The sequence below is a fragment of the Chelonoidis abingdonii genome, chromosome 4 (genome assembly GCF_003597395.2).
Source record: "Chelonoidis abingdonii isolate Lonesome George chromosome 4, CheloAbing_2.0, whole genome shotgun sequence".
Classification (NCBI taxonomy): domain Eukaryota; kingdom Metazoa; phylum Chordata; order Testudines; family Testudinidae; genus Chelonoidis; species Chelonoidis abingdonii.
Window position 1 is genome coordinate 30007255 of NC_133772.1, and position 19287 is coordinate 30026541.

General features: G+C 47.9%; 1 protein-coding gene across 1 annotated transcript in view; it reads left to right on the plus strand.

Annotated features, from left to right (window-relative positions):
• LOC116816992 (membrane-spanning 4-domains subfamily A member 15-like) overlaps window positions 1-14725 on the plus strand; it is a 24405-nt gene extending 9680 nt beyond the window's left edge. Inside the window, exons 2-8 of the mRNA XM_032766705.2 lie at window positions 10796-10919; window positions 11201-11311; window positions 11602-11658; window positions 12310-12465; window positions 12867-12989; window positions 13356-13438; window positions 14497-14725. Of these exons, the coding sequence (XP_032622596.1) occupies window positions 10860-10919; window positions 11201-11311; window positions 11602-11658; window positions 12310-12465; window positions 12867-12989; window positions 13356-13438; window positions 14497-14554 (648 nt within the window). The 5' untranslated portion in view covers window positions 10796-10859 and the 3' untranslated portion in view covers window positions 14555-14725. The remainder of the gene's footprint in view (window positions 1-10795; window positions 10920-11200; window positions 11312-11601; window positions 11659-12309; window positions 12466-12866; window positions 12990-13355; window positions 13439-14496) is intronic.
• Window positions 14726-19287: the final 4562 nt, after the last annotated feature.

Below are 19287 nucleotides of genomic sequence, written 5' to 3' on the forward strand. Positions count from 1 at the left end.
TCTCCTGCTGTTACTCAAGAAAGAAGTCTGGCGCTGGATACTCTGCTAATCTTGGCATAGCTTGACTCCATCAGGCACATGGAGTGCTAAAAGTATTCTTGTCTCACGTAAGCTAGTTGTATATTGGCCTATGGGTTTACCTTGGGTATATGCATAGGCTACTGATGAGTTGGAATCTGGTCCTATAGGATGTCTTCGCTAGTAGAGAGTCTGAGCAGCTGATTTTCAATCTCTTTACTGCCTAGATGTTGAGTCTAACAGGCAAGAATATGATTGTGTTACTTGATAGAATTTTTTTTATGTTTATAGAGGATATGCTATTGGAGAGTACATAGAACTGTCCTCAGTTGCCATGTTCAATTTTGCATTGTCGGAAAACAATGGCTTGATGTATTTGATTGATCAAACAATAAAGTTCCACTGCTTACAAAAGATGTTTGCAGCTTTACTAGTAGGCATCAAAGTGAGGATAGTCAATACTCGTCAATAATGAAAGATGTTTCAGGGGGATACTCCATAAATCTAATAAATATATAGATGGCATGCGCAAGTGAAGATCGTCAGGGGGTTGTTGCTTGATGTAGCTTCAGTCTGAATGAGTGGATTTTTAAAATATACATATATAACAGATAAATGATAAATGTTCACCGGTTAGATATAAGATCACTACAACAGAGATCCATGCAAATGAATAGTGTGATTAAGTGGCTAAGAGAAGATAGAGAAACAATACCTTGGGTAGGCTGTGATAATTAAAAGCAAGGAGCAGTCGGAAGGCCATGAGGCAGCTTTGTAGTATGAGATTATTCATACTAAACCAGATATCAAGGGTAAACTCTAGCATGTATCAACACTACAAGGAGTCAAAGTCCACCATGGCTGAATCTATTACGTCCCTAGAAGAACTGAACTTCCTTTGTGCATAGGTATCCGTTGCACAAAAATGAAACATCTCCAGGTTATCCTAATCCAAATGATGGTCACCTTCGCAGGTAAACAGTGCTTTGGTCTTTCACCCAAAGACAACACTTGTGGCCATCTATACATAACCTAGTTAAAGGAAAATTTGATTAGATGCTGAGAGGATAAAAAGATTATTTAATAACGGTTTAATAAGCAGGGGTGCCTGGAAAGGAATTGGTGTCTGGATATTGAGTTTCATAGGTCCATAAGCGCTGGAATGAGCAGAATCTCAGACGCAGCTTTGTCTCTTCCTGGGTCAGGTTGCAGGCGATATTGCTTGTCTGAAAGTTCTTAATCACTCCCTAGTTCCTGCGGAGGAGGGGAGTGGAAGGGAGGGACGTGGGCCCGGCTCTATCAGGGTCAACCAGGGCTGGGGTTGTGGTGGACCACTTTGACTAGCAGAGTTTCTTCCCTGAGGTATAAAAGCCTTAGTACTAAAACGCGTCCTTACAGCTTGTCAGAAAGGGCTTTTCGTGTCTGCGCTTCTTACCATACAACGTGGTTGCTTATAGTGTAGGGTTGTCTGTTGGAGGGCTTCAATCCACCCGCAGACTCTCAAACTTCTATTTTCTCTGGAAATTTCTCTTTTGGCAATTGCACTCTTTGCTCCATCCACTTTCTTTCAACTACCACCGGGTTCGAGAAAGCTACGCTTCTTGATGAAGAGGGGTTTATAATCCATGATGGAGTCAGGTAGCTTAATTGGAGTAAGGTGCTGAGGCTAAGTTGGCTCACCAGCTAGTTCTAGTTAATCTAAAGCAAACGCATCTACTTCGGCAGGTGAAATAAGGGCGGATACTGCTCACAAGTGGAGAAAGGTGCATAACTCTTGACTGCTGCTAACTGCATGCATGGTGTAATCGACATATTTCCCGCGCAACCTTTTGCTTTGCACACAAAGGGAGGTTGGCTAGCTCGGAGAGACGAGAGCGCGATGTTTGGCGTGAAGCACCATAAAGCATGCCCGTGTTGGCCTTACACCTAAGCCTAAATGACTGACGCGATAAATGGAAGGTTGCAAAGAAGGAAAACACCGAGGTCGTTCACTTCACTCACTGTGCGTTTCTTTCCTTGTTACCTCATGGTCATCATGGAGAGGTGCAGTGAATCAGATCAAGGGTAACGCGCCCCAGGAGATTAGTAGCGGGAGAGGGTCTCATAGAGCCCAATTTATAATCGCATCAAGACATTCTGTTTCAACAAGGTTTTTGATTCGCACTAGGGGAAGGTAGGTTCCGCTGAGGTACAAGATGGGTGCTCTCTCCCTAACATCTTGGAGGCGGGCACGGAGTCCACTCCGAGCGCGAGTCTGCCAGGATGACTTCTTCTCAAAGTGGGCAAGTGATCACACTGAGGGGATGGCAGCATGCGGGAGCTGTCCGCAGATTGCAATCTGCTTCGCGCATTTAAGGTCATGTCTACTATCAACTATATGGGGGCCTGCTAGCTTTTATCAGATCAGTCTATGGCCCCGCTCTTGTGGCATAATGGGGCGATGATCTCCGATTAGTTACTAAACAGCTAAATACCCAAAATTGCTTGAAAACCTGCTTATTAGCGATGCTGGGGCTTGAAGGCAATCTTGGTTATTGACCTCCACTTTGTTCCTAATTTGGGGGATATGCACCGACTTCAACTATCGTGAGGAGTTTAGAGAGATGACCGGAGGTATTTTTGGGCATAAGCTAGATCTATCGGCAGTTTAGGATATTAGGTGAAACTAGCGCACATTATGAAATTAGCGGAATACATAGCACGTAGGTCTTACATTTTGGTCGCGAGGGTGGTTTTCAAGACATATAGGTTCTACTGTGTAAACATGTGTTTAGATTACTGAGGCGGCGTCATGAAGCCAGTTGACGCTATGGGTCGTAATACTTTCATGACATGTCTTTGGAATGGTGTGGGGGGGCCCATGGAGTCCGAACAGTAAGAAGGATGGACAGTGTAGAGGTGGCACCAAGGATAGCACATTTCTGGTCGTGTCAATGCAAAAGCTCTTATATATTGAATTGGCATCTCTCTTGACAGAACGGGGTAATATTGCCATATGCTTGCTAGCGATCTCGGATCTAATTGGGTTGGGTCGAGTTATTTGAGGCTTCGCCTAAATGATCATACTCAGCTCGTCATAGGGTGGTATCCGGCGAATGTAGCATCGACAGTGGGATAACTATTTTAAATTTCCGGAAGTCGTTACAAAACTAGGAGATGCTTTATCTTTAGTGTTGGGACTAGTACAATTCGGTGATAAGACTGGAACCTGGTCTGAGGGATATTTCTGCATATGACCGAGTTCCAGCTTTCGCCATTCCATCCAATTTTCTTCCTTTTTAGCTTCGGTTCTTCGATATGTTTATCGTCCCCATTACTGAGCGGGGTGGTGAAATAATGATGTTGGACTAGGGCGTTCGAACTGGTTGGTACAAATACGTCTGCCTTCGGTGGTACATTGCAATGACTTCATCCATTGTCTGGGAGTTAAGTCAGGAGAATATATTTCCTGTCCTGCGAGGGCCGTTGCGGTAGAGCTTCCTCGAGTGAACCAGACAGTTCTCTGTCATGCTAGGGTTCAGTAATATGAACACGGGTATATTATTGCTGGTCTAGGGTTCTGGGTCTGGAATTGTCTACCTTATTTGATTCACTTCTCCACTTGAGCTTCAACTATTCATATGGGTACTGATGTGCTAACTCGTGGTAGCGTTTGCATTTCTTAGTGGCTGCACTATACATTACTCCCACGTGATCAAAAGGGAACAAAAATTGGCGTGAGTGATATTTCCGTTACATTTCTCTGCTCGAACCGAGTTTGGTCAGTTATGTCTCTGTGCTTGAGTCTTGTGCTTTTTTCTTATAAATGCTAATCTTCGCTTGTAGCAGCTATCGGGTTACTCCGAAGTTAGTGCGCTTCTCTGGAGCATAATGTGACACTATGCTCAAATATATTCTTTCCTAGGGATTGGGATTGTTCCTGAGAAAGTAGCTCTTAAGCCGAATCCTCCTGAGCGTATGAATCAGAGTATTCCACTGCGTAGGTGTCCGTACCATCATAATGGTTCGAAGGGGAGAAAACCTGTGGACAGCCTAGGGGAAATCTTCTCGGGTATGTGAACATTTCGAATAATGGCAAAAGAGAGTGTCTCCAAGATATGCCAAGTTACCTTTAATCACCTGTGGCATTACTCCCCTTCTGACCTTCTTGGATCATACTTTTGAGGTGTAGGTTGAATTTATGAGTAATACCGCTGTGTGTGGCTGGTAGACGGAGGTCCGAATGGCATGTATAACGGAGCGAGAGGGCACATAAGTTCTTTTCATTTTGTTTTTGTACGTAAAAACCGGGGTTCCACATGGAGCTGATCAGGATCTCCATTCAAGGGGGGAGATGCCCACATTAAACTGCTGAAAACCTGTAGTAGTCTCTTTTTATATTTTCATAACTGGGGTTTCTTTAAAGGGATGTGGTATATAAGGATATCGTGGTTGCTACTTAGTAAGGACTGGATCTATGTAACGTTTCGGTGACATGACGAATTCAGTGCTGACTTTTGTGCACGTATAGGATCTCCGGCACTACTAGTCCGTAACATAGTCCTCTGTCGAGACGGGAGAATATCAATCCATATAATGGGTAAAAAGGTATCTTGAGTGAGAGAGGCCGCGGGAGAAGGTCGGGGCTAATCAGCTGGCATTTCAGGAGGAGGGAACAAATAACGCTGGACCTTCTGCTTCGTGTTGCCTGGGCTTAATAAAAGGCGTGTCTTATATTACGTATCCAAGCTAGTCTATGGGGTCTTCGCCTTAAGATATTCCCTGAATAAAATGATGTGGCGACTAGACTTGAGTACGAGCATTATCGCTTTTCGTTGCGGAAGCTACGAGTTGCTCATGGTATCACCTGTATTATGGGCATTAGTGCTTGGTAAAACAGATTAACGTTTGAGCATGGTAATACTATGGCTTAGGCTTTGACATTTCTTCTATCAGGCATCATTTACTTTCCACTACCTCTCCCACGGTTGCAGTATATGGTCTTGGTTTCTGCGCTCCTGTCCAACAGGTCTCCACGTCCAGTGCTGAACAAACTATTCAGGGGGCCTATTTCAACTCTCCCGGGGTGCCACGGGCCAGAAACCTCCTGGAAGGCTATGACCGAACTTCTCTGTTCTGTCGGGCGGGTTCGCCTACGCACAAGGGAGTCTTTTGGAGTTGGACCTCGCACAGAAATTCTTATTTAATCTCCTGGTCTTACTATTAGCTGACTTCTTAGGCCGCCTTAACATAAATCTACGCCGTGTGATCCTACGCGTGGGGTCTTCTCAGGATGTAAGAAAATATCGGGATGCAATATGTGCAGCGGGACTAAAAGCATTAGGGACGCGAGGCTCTCAAATGTAGATATCCTCTGTCACAAACTGGGGGTGGGGAGAGACTATGCCAGTCTCGTAGCAATGCTCTGACACGGGGGATCAGATAAGTTTCAACCTAGGGAAGTTCTCCAATGAAACAGGAGAAAGTAAGAATGGCTGGTTAGGGAATACATTTCCTGCAGAAATCTGTGGTATTCGCCTCTGGATTTGAATCCGAACTGGAATTGGGGAAATTAGTGCCATATTACGCATGTTACCTGTGTTTTGGGCCCGAGTTAGTTGGTTGTTCCACCATTTACGAGACGAATTGTGCAAGCAGCTCACCGATTATTAATGCTATGGTTTTTATAACGATTGATTTTTGCTGGATCTGTAAATATGTTCTAAGATGAGGTAATTGTTAACCCTACAGGGGTGTACAAGGCCATTGCTCTCAAAACTCCAAGATAACTGCGATTAGGAAACCTTACGTGTTTGGGGAACAATATGGGGGCTGCATTATATCAATGGTCCGTCCGTGCATTCATAACCACCATTTATGCCGGATCATTATCAGGTTATACCACAGGACACACTGGTGGGAGTATAGGTATGGTCCCGGTGTTTATAACCCTCAGGCGAGTTCATAACCCGCCAGATTCCTTTACTGTCTCGACATTTCTCTCTGTCGTTCTAAGGTACAGCCCCGGTTATGTATTGTTACTAAGAGTTATCGACAGTAGGAGAGCACCCGGGGACGTTGGGTTTGGGGATTGTTTCCTGGGTTGCCGTGTCTCCGCTGGAGTCTGGAAAGTCGGGCTTATGCCAGTTGTGAATGCTCAATCGAGGAGACCAGCTCGGATAGGTAGTAGGGTAATTTGACTGACACCCCTAAGTCCTGATCCTGGCTCGGTATAGCCGCATATACTGATCAAATTATGTACTATGAGTCATCATCCTCCTCGCAGCAGACATATGGCTTCAGGGCGCAGCATTTCCGGGTCAGGTGGATCAAGTCAAACACTGCGTTGGTGTCTTGTCCTCATATATCGCATTCATGGAACTCTGGGTTGTAGTGGTTGTACTCGAACGCTGCCAGGATCTTGCCTTTAGCTGGGTTATAGTTTGCTGAGCTTCTGCAGATTTCGTAATAGACTTCTGGGCTTACCACATAGGAATGGGTGGGAAGGATAATAAGACTATTGTTCCTCGGGGGTGTGGTGGCAAGGCTTCAACCAGCAGGCTGTTCTAAAGAAGCCAGTGAAGTGCGGGATGGTTATGCTTTACGCACAAGTCAATCGCCTGTCATATTTTGGTAGATATGGCAGCGTATGTCGGGTCCTTCTCCGTTAGTGAGTTCTGTTCATAAGGGTTTCATCTTCGGCTTATTAAAGAGGGTATTTCTTCAGCAGGGCTCAGTCCTGAGCTAGCCTGACTCCGCAGAGCTGATTAGTTGTTCTGCAATCTAGTAGGCCATCGTTGTTTGGCGGTTGGCCTGGACCTGGTAGCCTCGTGCGTGAGGAGGCCGGTGGTTGGCAGGATAAGTACGGGGCGTGCACGTTCGTCTCATTCTTAAAGGCGAGAGGGGGTTAATTCTCCCTCGTGGCTAATGTCCCTCGAGCAGCAGAATCCGAAACCTCGACACACGTGTGGCAAATTGCGGTATTTGTTCTTGGGTCTGCGCTTTCTCTTCTCCTGGGGTAGGTCAGGGCGTATTGCTTGCCTTGAAACCAGTTTTTAATCCACTCCCTAGTTCTTGGAGGAGGGAGTGGAGAGGGGGGAACTGGGGCTGGCCTTAGTCCAGGTCAACGGGGCCGCTGGTTTGTGGTGAAGCCTTGATAGCGGTTGTTCCCTGGGTTATTCTCTCATACTCGTCATCGCCTTGTGAGGCTTTCGCTCTCTTCTATACATGGTGCCCTTACTAGGGTTTCTGTTGGGCTTCATCCAGCGCAGCACTCAAATCCTCTATTTTTCTGGACAACTCTTCTTTCTGCAATCCTGCTATTCTGCGCAATGCAACTTTCTCCTGTCTTACCAGGTCTGACTGAAGCAGGGGTTTTATCCATGATGGATTCAGGTGCTTATAATGGAGTCAGGTTGCTCTCTGTGCCACAGCTGTTCTAGTTAATCTAAAGCAAACCTTCCTCCCTTGGCAGGGAATAAGGCCCCCTGCTAACACTCTTATGCTGCCCTCTGGCCATGCTGTATCACAGCAGGTAAACACATACACACAAACGAATTACAGTCCTATGTTTCTGAAGGTGATGGCAGATAGCTGCTGTGATATGCAAGCTCTATATGTCCTTTAGTGCTAACCCAGGCAAAGCAGTTGAGGATTCCTTGCTCATGCTTAGAAATCTGGCCCTCCCAAAGTCTAAGGAGCAGAGAGATCCATTTTCTTCTTGTTAGGGATTTTTATTCCCTTCCTCCCAGAGTTCAAGCTGATGGGATGAGTTCATGCGCATGTCTCCTCTTCATTGTGACTTTTTTGGTGGGGGTGTGTGGGTGTGGAATTAACAGAGTCTTTGTTCTCTGGTGTTTCACAATGACTCATTTGGTGTCAATAGGCCTTCTGGTGGGCAGGATGTAACACCGTCTGTACCATTTGACATTAGTGAATGCATCTTTCCTGTTCAGTGTGTTACACAGTTACAGGAGTTTATAATGCAAATGCTTACTATTACCTTATCGGATGTTATCAGTGAGATTAACACATGCAGCATCCTACAAGTATTTCATAAAGTCTAAACACTACGCACTTAACATCTATTTTTATACCACTAGCACGCAGGTGAGCCAGACTGGTTTCCAGCTATGCATTGGTCGATGTTTATTTGAGGCCTACGACCTTGGCATGAGCTGGCACCTAGTCTGCCAGCCTCACAAGGTCCCTGCCAAGGTCTGTTTGGGACCTCTTGTGGTAGCATTGGTTCCTTTCGATTTTATGTTTCGAAGGTTTGACATGCATTGCAAGCATGTACTGTGTCCTCAGTTTGACTACGCCTGCTGGGGAAATAGACAGCATCTTGAGCTCTCCTTTTACATAGCTCTGCTCCCAGTTGCCACTCATGAATAATAGCCAAGATCTTTCTGAGACTTTTCAGTACTATGATTCTCTCACTTTTAAAGACAAGTCCATTTTGCACACTTAGTTCCTCTCTATGTGACCAATAAGCATGAATAACCTCTGGCACTACAGATCGATTGTCTGGTCCTCTTTGCCAAATAGTTTGAAGAACAACATCATTTGCAGTATCTGCTTGAAATTCCTTCAATTTCTGTCTGGCAATAGGCAAATAAAAGCTAATCTGATGTAGTGCAACATCAGCTTCCTCTGAACTTACTCCTTCATCATGCAACGTGTAGACTCTGGATAAAGTGTCAGCAATTACTACAGTTATTCTTTAGGTGGTCTATATCCAACTTCCTGTCGATATTTCTGGAGTACTAGCAACCACCTTTGAATCCTTGATGGAGTACTGTGAAAAGGTTTTCTGAAAATGGCCTCAAGACACTTGTACTTGCAGCCTTTTCATCTGCATGTCATACATCCACAACACATTCAAGGGTTAAACTTGCTCGCGCAGTCAGACACAATACTACACACAATGGGGTCTCTAATGAGCAAGTCACACACTTCTCCACATTTGGAGGATTGTGCTGCCAGTTTTCCATCAGTCGCATGCTGGTCTATATTTTCCCCATCTGTCTGACTTCTAGTCAAAACTGTTCGAGTCTCATATGGGATATTTCTTGGCAGTGGACAGTAGGCCTCAAACTTACTCTTTAAGACCTGTATATCTTTTTATCTGCTGTATCGTCAAATAAAAAAAGTGTTAAATACTTCTCTCATTTCTTCACCTGCCACATGAAGAATTAATGCTCTTTGTAGACACTCGTCTTTTTTGTCTGTGCCTCTCCCAGTGCTGTCTTTGCTTCCATTTTCCCCAGTTTTCTGCTGCATTTCCTTCAGATGAAAACTTTCCTGGAGACTTTAATTGGTCCATTGTTTTCCAGATTCATTCTCTTCTAGTCTTACTTTCAGTTTTGTTCTGACATTGGAATACCTGTTGCCAACTTGCTATTATAACACTAGAAAAGATACCAGAGACTTAAGTACAGTAACTCTTCACTTAATGTTGTAGTTATGTTCCTGAAAAATGCAACTTTAAGGGAAATGATGTTAAGTGAATCCAATTTCCCCATAAGAGTGAATGTAAATGGCGGGGGGTGGGGGGGGGGGGTTGGGTTCCGGGGAAATTTTTTTTTTTTTTTTTTTTTTTGCCATACAGTACTGTAGTTGGGAGGTGCCCCTGCCTTAACCCCACACAGGCACAGCCCACTGGCACTGGAGAAAATGAGGCAGGCAAGGAGGCTGAAGGTGCTTTAGGTTAGGAGAAGCACATTGTGCAGCAGCATCAACAGCTTCCCCTACACTGCAAGCACCAGAGGTGGGGGGCTCAACCCTCGGCCCACCCACTCCACCCCTTTCCCCAAGACCCCACCCTTAACCTGCATCTTCTCCCCCCTCTTTACTCCACAGGCCGTGTCCTCGCTCCTCCCCCCTCCCTCCACTGCCTCCTGCCCACAGCAATCAGCTGCGGGGTGGAGTGAGCACACTGCGCACCTCCTGCCCGTGGCAATCAGCTGGCTTGCAATGTTCAGGGGGCAGGAGAGAGGGGGGAGGAGTGAGGACTCGGAGTGCAGGCTCCTCCCTCCTGCCCACAGCAATCAGCTGGTTTGTGGTGTTTGAGAGGCAGGGGAGGGAAGGGGAGATTGCAGGCCAAGTCCTTCCTCCTCTCCCCTCCCTCCTGAACGCCGCAAGCCAGCTGGAGGGCAGGAGGAGGAGGGGGAAGGCACTGATCCGTGGGGTCTGCCAGCAGCCGGGAGATGTAGGGGAGCTGATGGAGGGGCTGCCAGCTGCCAGCTGTGGACAAAGCAAGCAGACAAACGATGTTATAGCGAAGCATTGCACAACTTTAAACGGAGCATGTTCTGTAATGGAGCAGGGATGTAAGATCGAAACAACATTAAGCAAGAGGATGTTTAATGGGGAGTTACTTTAACAGTAAACACTTTTCTGAGTTTGCGGCTAAGAAATGTACAGATAAGCATTGCTGGCTCGGCTCTAAGGACAAGGTGATAAGGCTCATTACATAATGATTTTCCCCATACAACACTATGGGTAACTGGTTACTTCAAAGTCCCTGCTAGCGTTACATGCCCCGTGTACGTTTTGTGCACATGAGGCTGCTGAGTTGCTATTAGCAAGTCAGGCTCTTGTACCAGATATGGACTGGTAGCAGAGCCTTTCTCATAAAGCCATGTGTTTGCTATAAGATTCTTTAGCGCACTGCCAGAAATGGCTGTTGTGAGCTTAACTAAGATATATTCCACACAGCAGCACCTAGCAGCTGAATGGTATAATGCAGTTTAGCATTCCAGTGCACCCAATGACCCAGTCTCTCTTGCACCCACAGGGCTGTGTTTCCTGCTCCAGAGCCTGTGAGGAGTCTGGTCTATATTAAGACGCTGGGTTCTGCCATGTCGGAAGCGGGACCCCTGATGCAGCTGTTCATCCAGGGGCAGCCTAGAGTCTTGGGGGTGAGCAACGTGTGTGGAGGGTGAGAGTGTGTCTCTCACACACACACACACACACACACACACCCTCTGTTGCCCCATGTCACAGCTCATCCCTTGGTGCTCCGGCCTCACCCCCTCTGCTGGCCCTGCACAGCACCTGGGGTCTTTGGGATCGTCTTGTCAGATGGGCCCTGGTGCCTGTTAGCTGGTGACTGGACACAGCGCCTGTCTCTGCCCCGTAGTGGCTGTCCTGCCCCCTCCCAGAGCTGCATGCTGATGGTGGGTTTGTTTCCCATTTGCAGGCCCTCTTGCTGTTGGTGGGGCTTCTGCAGATGGCCTTTGGTGTCCTCCTGGCCATTTCCCCCTGTGTCTATAGGGATGAGCTGCACGTACACTTTTACTCGGCAGTGCTGGTGAGTGGCCGACCCATCTCCTGAGCCTCCATCCCCAGCTCTGCCGATGCCTCTCAGTCCCGACCCCCAGCCCCTTGCTGTCTCACCCCTGGGTTCCCTCCTTACCCCCAGCCTGACTGATGTCCCCCAATCCTAACCCACAGCCTTCTTGCTATCTCAGCCTCGGGTCCCCCCCCACCCCAGTTCTGCAAATACACCTTAACCCTAACATGCTGTCTTCTACTATCCCTTCCCACCCCAGCTCTGCTGATTCTCCTGATTACTTTCTCTCATTCTCTCTTCCTCTCCAGTTGCTCTTGGCTGGCATCATCACTCTGGCTGCAGACACAACACACAGCCTGGCCCTGGTGAGTAACCTCTTGTTAAAGCCTGGCCCAGGGCTGCATCAGCGCTCAAGTCACATCCTTCCTCATTCCTCTCCTCAGACAAATAATCCTCCTAAGAGGGACTGTACCCTCTGGGCCAGTTGGGGCTGTGAGGCCCGAGGTAGCTCTGCCTTGCACTGGAGAACTCTGTCAGAGGGCGAGGTGGGGAGAAGAGGAGGAAGCCACTGGTGAGGGATAGGCCTGAAGCAGTGGCTGAGATGAACCCCATTGGTAGTGGTGCTCTGAGGGGCAGCTGTGGTACCCAAGGCCCAGCTGCATGAAGGGGAGATGAAGCCAGAGGCAGATCGAGGGGACAGAGCCAGGACAGGGCAGCCCTGGGGAATAAAGGGATGATCCTGGCCCAGTCCTAAGGAGAGACAAGGCAGAGCTAGTTGGGAGGGAAGGGCAAGTCAGGACAAGAGGCTGAGCCCATATGTTAGTGTGAGATGGATCCAGAGAGGGGCTGTACTGGGAGGTGATCTCTTGATGGGACAGCTCCCCTCTGTACCCTGGAAAGACTCTAGGGGAGCAAGCTGGGGTTTATAAGTGTTATCTGTTCAGGAGCATTGGCAGTCTCTCATTCCTACTCTTGAGCATTCCTAGCAGCAACAACCTTATCCCTTCATCTTCCAGGTGAAAGCCTGCCTGGTCATTTACATCATCTGCACGGTGGTGGTCGGCATGATCAACTTATTCTACCTGGTGGACTTGGTGTACGATCCCCGTAACCGGTACATCCAGTGTCCTTCCAGCAACAGGTTGCACTGCAGGCGGCTGTACCAGATCTCGGTGGGTGCCTTCTCCATGGAGAGCTATAGAAGAGCAGTGTTGGGGCAACCAGCTGGCTGAGATTGGAGCAAGGAGGATCAGGGATGGGAGTTGGAGGAGGGGATAGATCTCCTGAGGAGCTCAGGCCTAGGCTTCATTTCTCTGTCCCCCCAGGAACTGTCTCCTGGGATAGGTGGGGGAGTCATTAATTCCTGGAGTTTCTCCTCCTGTTGACGGCTTCCTGGAGCTTGACTCACTGGAACTGGACAGGACGTGAGAATAGACTGCAGGGAACACTCCTTCCCATTTCCACCAGGGGATGGACAATGGAACAAACAGGGCTGTCTGGTCGTTAGTTCCTCTGATCCGTGCTGAGTCCAGGAGCCCATTTGTGATTCCCTATCTCCTACTCTGTTTTCCAGCACTATTGCACAGGCATGCGGGCCATCATCCTGATCTTAACCTCGCTGGGATTCTTTGTTTCTATTGCCCTGGCAGCCTTTGGATGCAAAGCGGTGTGTCGCCAGAACTCTGCCGATGATGTGGTAACTACCCTGCTGCTACTGGGAGATGTTGGGAGGAGTGGGGTTAATACAGAGAGCTGGGGGGAAAGGGATGTAAGGAAACTAGGGATGGACCCTGGGAGGATGAGCAGAGATGGCGAGAGCATGGGAGACAGGCAGAGAATGGCTGAGTAGGGAAGAAAGGGGAGCAAAGGGGTAAGACTGAGAGGCAGATGGGAGCAAATGCTCCATGGGGTGTCTATGAAGTGTTTATGCTGTGCCTGGATAAGGGCAGGGAGACAGTAAAGACAGACCAGGGAGCAGCTGCCCATGGCTGGGGGGTGATCGGCCAGGGTTACCCTTCCTGAGCCATCACACTCACTCCATGACTTTTTATTTCACTCCCAGCCGGTCACCGCCCTGACGAATCTGCCTGCTTCCCATGAGGCCACCATGGAGCCCGAGCCTGTGGCATCAGAGGGACCCACAGTGTGAGTGTCCCCTGGTGGTGAGACCAAAAGCCCTCCGCAGCAAGCAGCTACCCTGTGCCCCTCAGGCCACATCTAGACTACGCACCGTATCGACACGTTAAAATCGATTGCTCGGGGATCAATATATCCCGTCTAGATTAGACGCGATATATCGATCCCTGAGCGCGCTTATATCGATTCCGGAACTCCACCAACCCCAACGGAGTTCCGGAATTGACATGGCGAGCCGTGGACATCGATCTCGTGCGGTGAGGACGGGTGAGTAAATTGATTGTAGATATTCGACTTCAGCTATGTTATTCACGTAGCTGAAATTGCGTATCTAAAATCGATTTTACCCCGTAGTGTAGACCAGCCCTCAGTGAGGTGTTTCTGTTTCACCTTCTCTGCCTTCCCTCCATCATCCCCTCACCTGGTAGAAAAGCCTGCTAACTGCCGTTGTATGTTGTTGCTGATCACACACTCACTGCTGGGCTGCCTCACCATTGCACCACGGTGCAAGCACCCCCCAAAATCTATTAATGTACTGCAAGCCAAGGGCCTGTCCTGCAAAATCCTGGATGGGGAGAGGATGGCATAACGTCATCTGATGGACCCTGCAGCTAGCTAACAGGAAGTGGGCTAGAGAGAGGCCCAGAGCCTGGCACAGCGTATGGCGACCCTCAACCAAGCTCTGAACCCAGCTTCATCCATTATGTATAATTGTTATCTGAAGGCATCTTCCTGAAACCTGGAACTCTCTGATTCATGGAGCCATAGATTCTAAGGCCAGAAGGCACCGTTAATCATCTACTCTGACCTTCTGTGTAACACAGGTCAGCGCATGTCACTCAGTTACCTCTGCACTGAGCCTGATAACTTGTGTTCAGCTGAAGCCTCTTCCACAAAGGCATCAGTCTTGATCTGAAGTCATCAAGAAATGGAGAATCCATTGCTTCCCTTGCTGGTCTGTTAATTGTGTGCACCATTAGAAATATGTGCCTAATTTCTAATTTAATTGGTCTGGCTTCAGTTTACAGCCACCAGTTCTCGTTATGCCTTTCTCTGCTCGATTACAGAGCCCTGGTATTTGATCTTCCACAAGAAGTCTACCGGGGGCATCTCCTCCTGCTTTAATGGGTGGGTCTATCAGCGAAGCTGCAGGCACGGATCATGACATGCATTATTGCTCCAGAAGAATGGCTTTATGGCTGATTGAGGTGTGCTGCCATTCCCCACAAGATAGTTTCTTAACATGTAGAACACCCCCTTCTTCAAAAAATAAACAAACAAACTAGTTTAACCTTGCTCATGGTTTGGTTGGTTTGTTCGTCTCTGTGATGAGGTTTACAGACCCCACAGGAGTCAGGAAAGGATTAACAAGAGCCCAGTCAGCCCTGCCCTATGACACCTGAGCAGATGTCAGGCTTTGAGGGAAGAGCTAAAAAGGGAGAAGCCAGCTCTGTTGCAGCCTGGTTGGGTAGGAGAGCAGATCTGGAGCACTCACTGAGAGAGAGAAAGCTGGTGGAGGCCAGGAAGAAGGGGAGGCTGATGCCTATTGCAGCTTCCCTGTGGGAAGGGAAGAGTTTTTGTTTCTTTGTGTTCAGTTTGGACTTTGGTTGCCCTGGAAGTGGCAGAACATTGATGTGACCTAGCTAGCAGGCTGCTTCACCTCAGCCTGGAAAGTGTTGGAGGCTGGGTGGATCAGCTGGCCCACAGGAAAACAGAGGTCAAGTCTCCGCAGTGCTGGTGATCTATGCCATGAGGGTATGCAGCCACAGTCTTCTGAAATCTCTCACTGCTGAGTGAAAACATGGAGTGTTAGTCCATCAGCTCCAGTCGCCTGCCCTGCTGGTATCCCCACTCCTCAGTTGAATCATGGGGGACTCTAAAGTAATTTCTGCCCTGTTCCTGCCAGTCCAGTTGGTTATGCAGTAGTTTGGGTATCTGTGGTTCCCTTGTAGCATTCCATGTCTGGCAGCTGCATGCAGCCAGCGGGCTGGTTGCCTGACACATTGGGATGTGAAAGTCAGCGGCATTTCATGCTTGGTGAAGGATAAAATTAAAAATAGTTAAATTCCACAAACTTCTGAATGTAGAAGGACTCACAAGCCTGCTCCTTCCTAGGCTCTTACGGGCTGTTCACCCACAGCCCTGAGCCTCCAGCCAGCCCTCCATCCAGTCACAACATAACACCCCAATGCTTGAATGCCAAAGGGCAGTTTACCATAAGGAAAGATGACCCCAGCCCTCTAAGACCTAGAGTAGAATTCTGAGTGTTTTCCTCAATCAGACACAATCGAGGATCCTGATAGGAGCATCCGAATATCAGTCAGAACAATAGGTGCCATCATGACTGTTTCTACTCAATTGCTCTAGGAGTTTGTACTGCATGTATCACAACAGAACCTGAAAATAGATCTTGCTGCATTTCAAAAGTTTTATGCTGATTGGCTCTGTAATCCCAGGAGCATGGAGGGAGGGGGTACTAGCCAATGAGGCCTCAACTTTGGTATGATTAGGCTGCAGGAGGCTGGGGATGAGATTCCTTTCTTGGATTTCTCTAAACTATATGAGCATAGATGTTGACTCCGTGGGTGCTCCGAGGTTGGAGCACCCAGGGGAAAAAATAGTGAGTGCTCAGCTACCACCAGCAGGCCCCGCAGATCAGCTCCTCCCCCTCCCCTAGCACCTCCTGCCCACCAAGGATCAGCTGTTCAGTGGCATGCAGGAGGTTTGGCGGGGGGAAGGCGTGAGGGTGCACATGTGGGGGAGGGGCAGGAAGAGGTAGGGCAGGGGCTTGGGAAAGGGGTTGAGTAGGGGGCAGGGCCTGGAGCAGAGAGGGGGTCAAGCACTCCAAGGAACTCAGAAAGTGTACAGGAGACATTGCATCTTTCTCCTACTGGGAGGGAGGTGGTGCCTTATAGGGCCAGCAGGAAAAAGGGCAGAGAAGTCTCAGACACCCACATATAAGAAGGAACCAGATAGAGTTGGTGGAATTACCAGTGTGAGTAGGGATGGGTGAAAGGTTTTGGCCAAAACTTCTTATCCACAACCTTTTTTTTCCCTGGTGAAAAATGGAGATTCACCAAAACAACAGGTGAATTCATGTCCATTTTGCCAAATTGTTTGGAAAGTGTTGGAAATAAACCTAACCCTCCCCCCCCCCCCCGCAACATTTTGTTTACACATTTTCAAAACTAAACTTGCGAGAGGGAGGGATTCAAAATAACTTTTTGTTTCAAAATTTCCTTTAAAAAATTTAAAATGGGCAGGATTAAAACAAAACATTTTATTTTGTCAAAACATGGGTTTATTTTTAACGTTTGACTTGCCAAAAATTTCTTTTTCTGTTCAACTCAAACCAAACTTTTTTTTTTAGCCTCTTCCCCCGCCAGGAATTGCCAGTGAACTGAAAAACCCGTTATTTCCACTGCTCTGTTTATGAGTAAATTATCAGATTGACTGAGTCATTCTCCCTGGTGGGGATCATGTGTGATTTTTCCTCACAACTTTGTTCTTTGCAACTATCCGCAGAGAGATTTCAGTTTACGGGGTTGTTCACTTTGCCCTCTTTGCTAGTTGTGCTGTGTGATTAGTCACCTGGTACTCCTTGACTGGATGGTTAAAACCTTTAGAGCAGGAGAATAACCAGTAACAGAGAGCAATAGCTTATCTCAGGAATGAATTCTAATTTGGGCTAAAATCTGTGAAGCTATCAGGACTTGCAGCTGCTTTCCCGAATAAAATGATGGCCTCCAAATACTTATGAGCAATGAAGAACATGACTGCAGCAGTGTCTTTGCTCTCTGCATAACACTAAGGGTATGTCTACGCTACAGAATTAAGTCAAATTTATAGAAGTCGATTTTTTAGAAAGCAATTTTATACAGTCAATTGTGTGTGTCCCCACTAAGAGCATTAATCGCATTAAGTCGGTGGAGTGTGTCCACAGTACCGAGGCTAGTGTCGACTTTCGGAGCGTTGCACTGTGGGTAGCTATCCCACAGTTCCTGCAGTGTCTGCCACCCATTGGAATTCTGGGTTGAGCTCCCACTGCCTGATGGGGAAAAAACATTGTCATGAGTGGTTTTGGGTACATATCGTCAGTCGCCCCTCCCTCTATGAGAGCAACGGCGGACAATCGTTTTGCACCTTTTTTCCACGCAGACGCCATACCATGGGAAATGTGCAGCCCGCTCAGCTCGGCTGCCACTGTTGTGTTCTGGGTGCTGCTGGCAGCAGACGGTGCAGTATGGCTGCAAACCATCGTCACACTTCTGCTGCCACTCTGCTTTCCTGCTCTGGCAGCTGACAGTACAATAGGGTTGCAAATCATTGTCGTTGAAAGACCGAACGACTGTTGCCGCTGCCACTCTGCTCTCCTGCTCTGACAGCAGATGGTGCAGTAGGGCTGCAAACCATTACCATGCTTCCACTGCCTCTCTGCTCTCCTTCAGATGCCATACCATGGCAAGCATGAAGCCCGCTCAGATCATCGCAGCAGTTATGAGCACTGTAAACACCATGTGCATTATCATGCAGTATATGCAGCACTAGAACCTGCAAAAATAGGTGAGGAGGCAATGGCAGCGCAGTGACAAGAGTGATGAGGACATGGACACAGACTTCTCTCGAAGCACGGGCCCTGGCAATTTGGACATCATGGTGGTAATGGTGCCATGGAACGCCGATTCTGGGCCCGAGAAACAAGCAGAGACTGGTGGGACTGCATAGTGTTGCAGGTCTGGGATGATTCCCAGTGGCTGTGAAACTTTTGCATGCATAAGGGCACTTTCATTGAACTTTGTGACTTGCTTTCCTCTGCCCTGAAGTGCAAGAATACCAAGATGAAAGCAGCCATCACAGTTCACAAGCGAATGGCAATCACCCTATGGAAGCTTGCAATGCCAGACAGCTACTGGTCAGTCGAGAATCAATTTGGAGTGGGCAAATCTACTGTGAGGTCTGCTGTGATCCAAGTAGCCAAAATGATCACTGAGCTGCTGCTATCAAGGGTAGCGACTCTGGGAAATGTGCAGGTCATAGTGAATGGCTTTGCTGCAATGGGATTCCCTAACTGCTATAGATGGAACACACATCCCTATCTTGGGACTGGACCACCAAGGTAGCCAGTACATAAACCGCAAGGGGTACTTTTAAATGGTGCTTCAAGCATTGGTGGATCACCAACATCAATGTGGGATGGCCAGAAAGATACATGACACTCGCATCTTCAGGAGCTTTGGTCTGTCTGAATAGCTGCAAGAAGGGACTTAATTTCCAGACCAGAACTGCTGGGGATGTTGAAATGCCTATAGTTATCCTTGGGGACCCAGCCTACCCCTTAATGCCACGGCTCATGAAGCCATACACAGGTTCCCTGGACAGTAGTCAGGAGCTGTTCAACTATAGGCTGAGCAAGTGCAGAATGATGGTAGAATGTGCATTTGGATGTTTAAAAGTGCACTGGTGCAGTTTACTGACTCAGATAGACCTCAGCGAAACCAATATTCTCATTGTTATTACTGCTTGCTGTGTGCTCCACAATATCTGTGAGAGTAAGGGGGAGAGTTTATGGTGGAGTGGGAGGTTGAGGCAAATTGCCTGGCTGCTGATTACGCGCAGCCCAACACCAGGGTGGTTAGAAGAGCACAGCAGGGTGTGCTGCGCAACAGAGAAGCTTTGAAAACCTGTTTCATGACTGGCCAGGCTATGGTGTGAAAGTTCTGTTTGTTTTTCTTTGATGAAGACTCACCCCCTTGGTTCACTTTACTTCCCTGTAAGCCAATTGCCCTCACCTTCCCCCTTCAATCACCACTTTCAGGGGCAATAAAGTCATTGTTGTTTCAAATTCATGCATTCTTTAT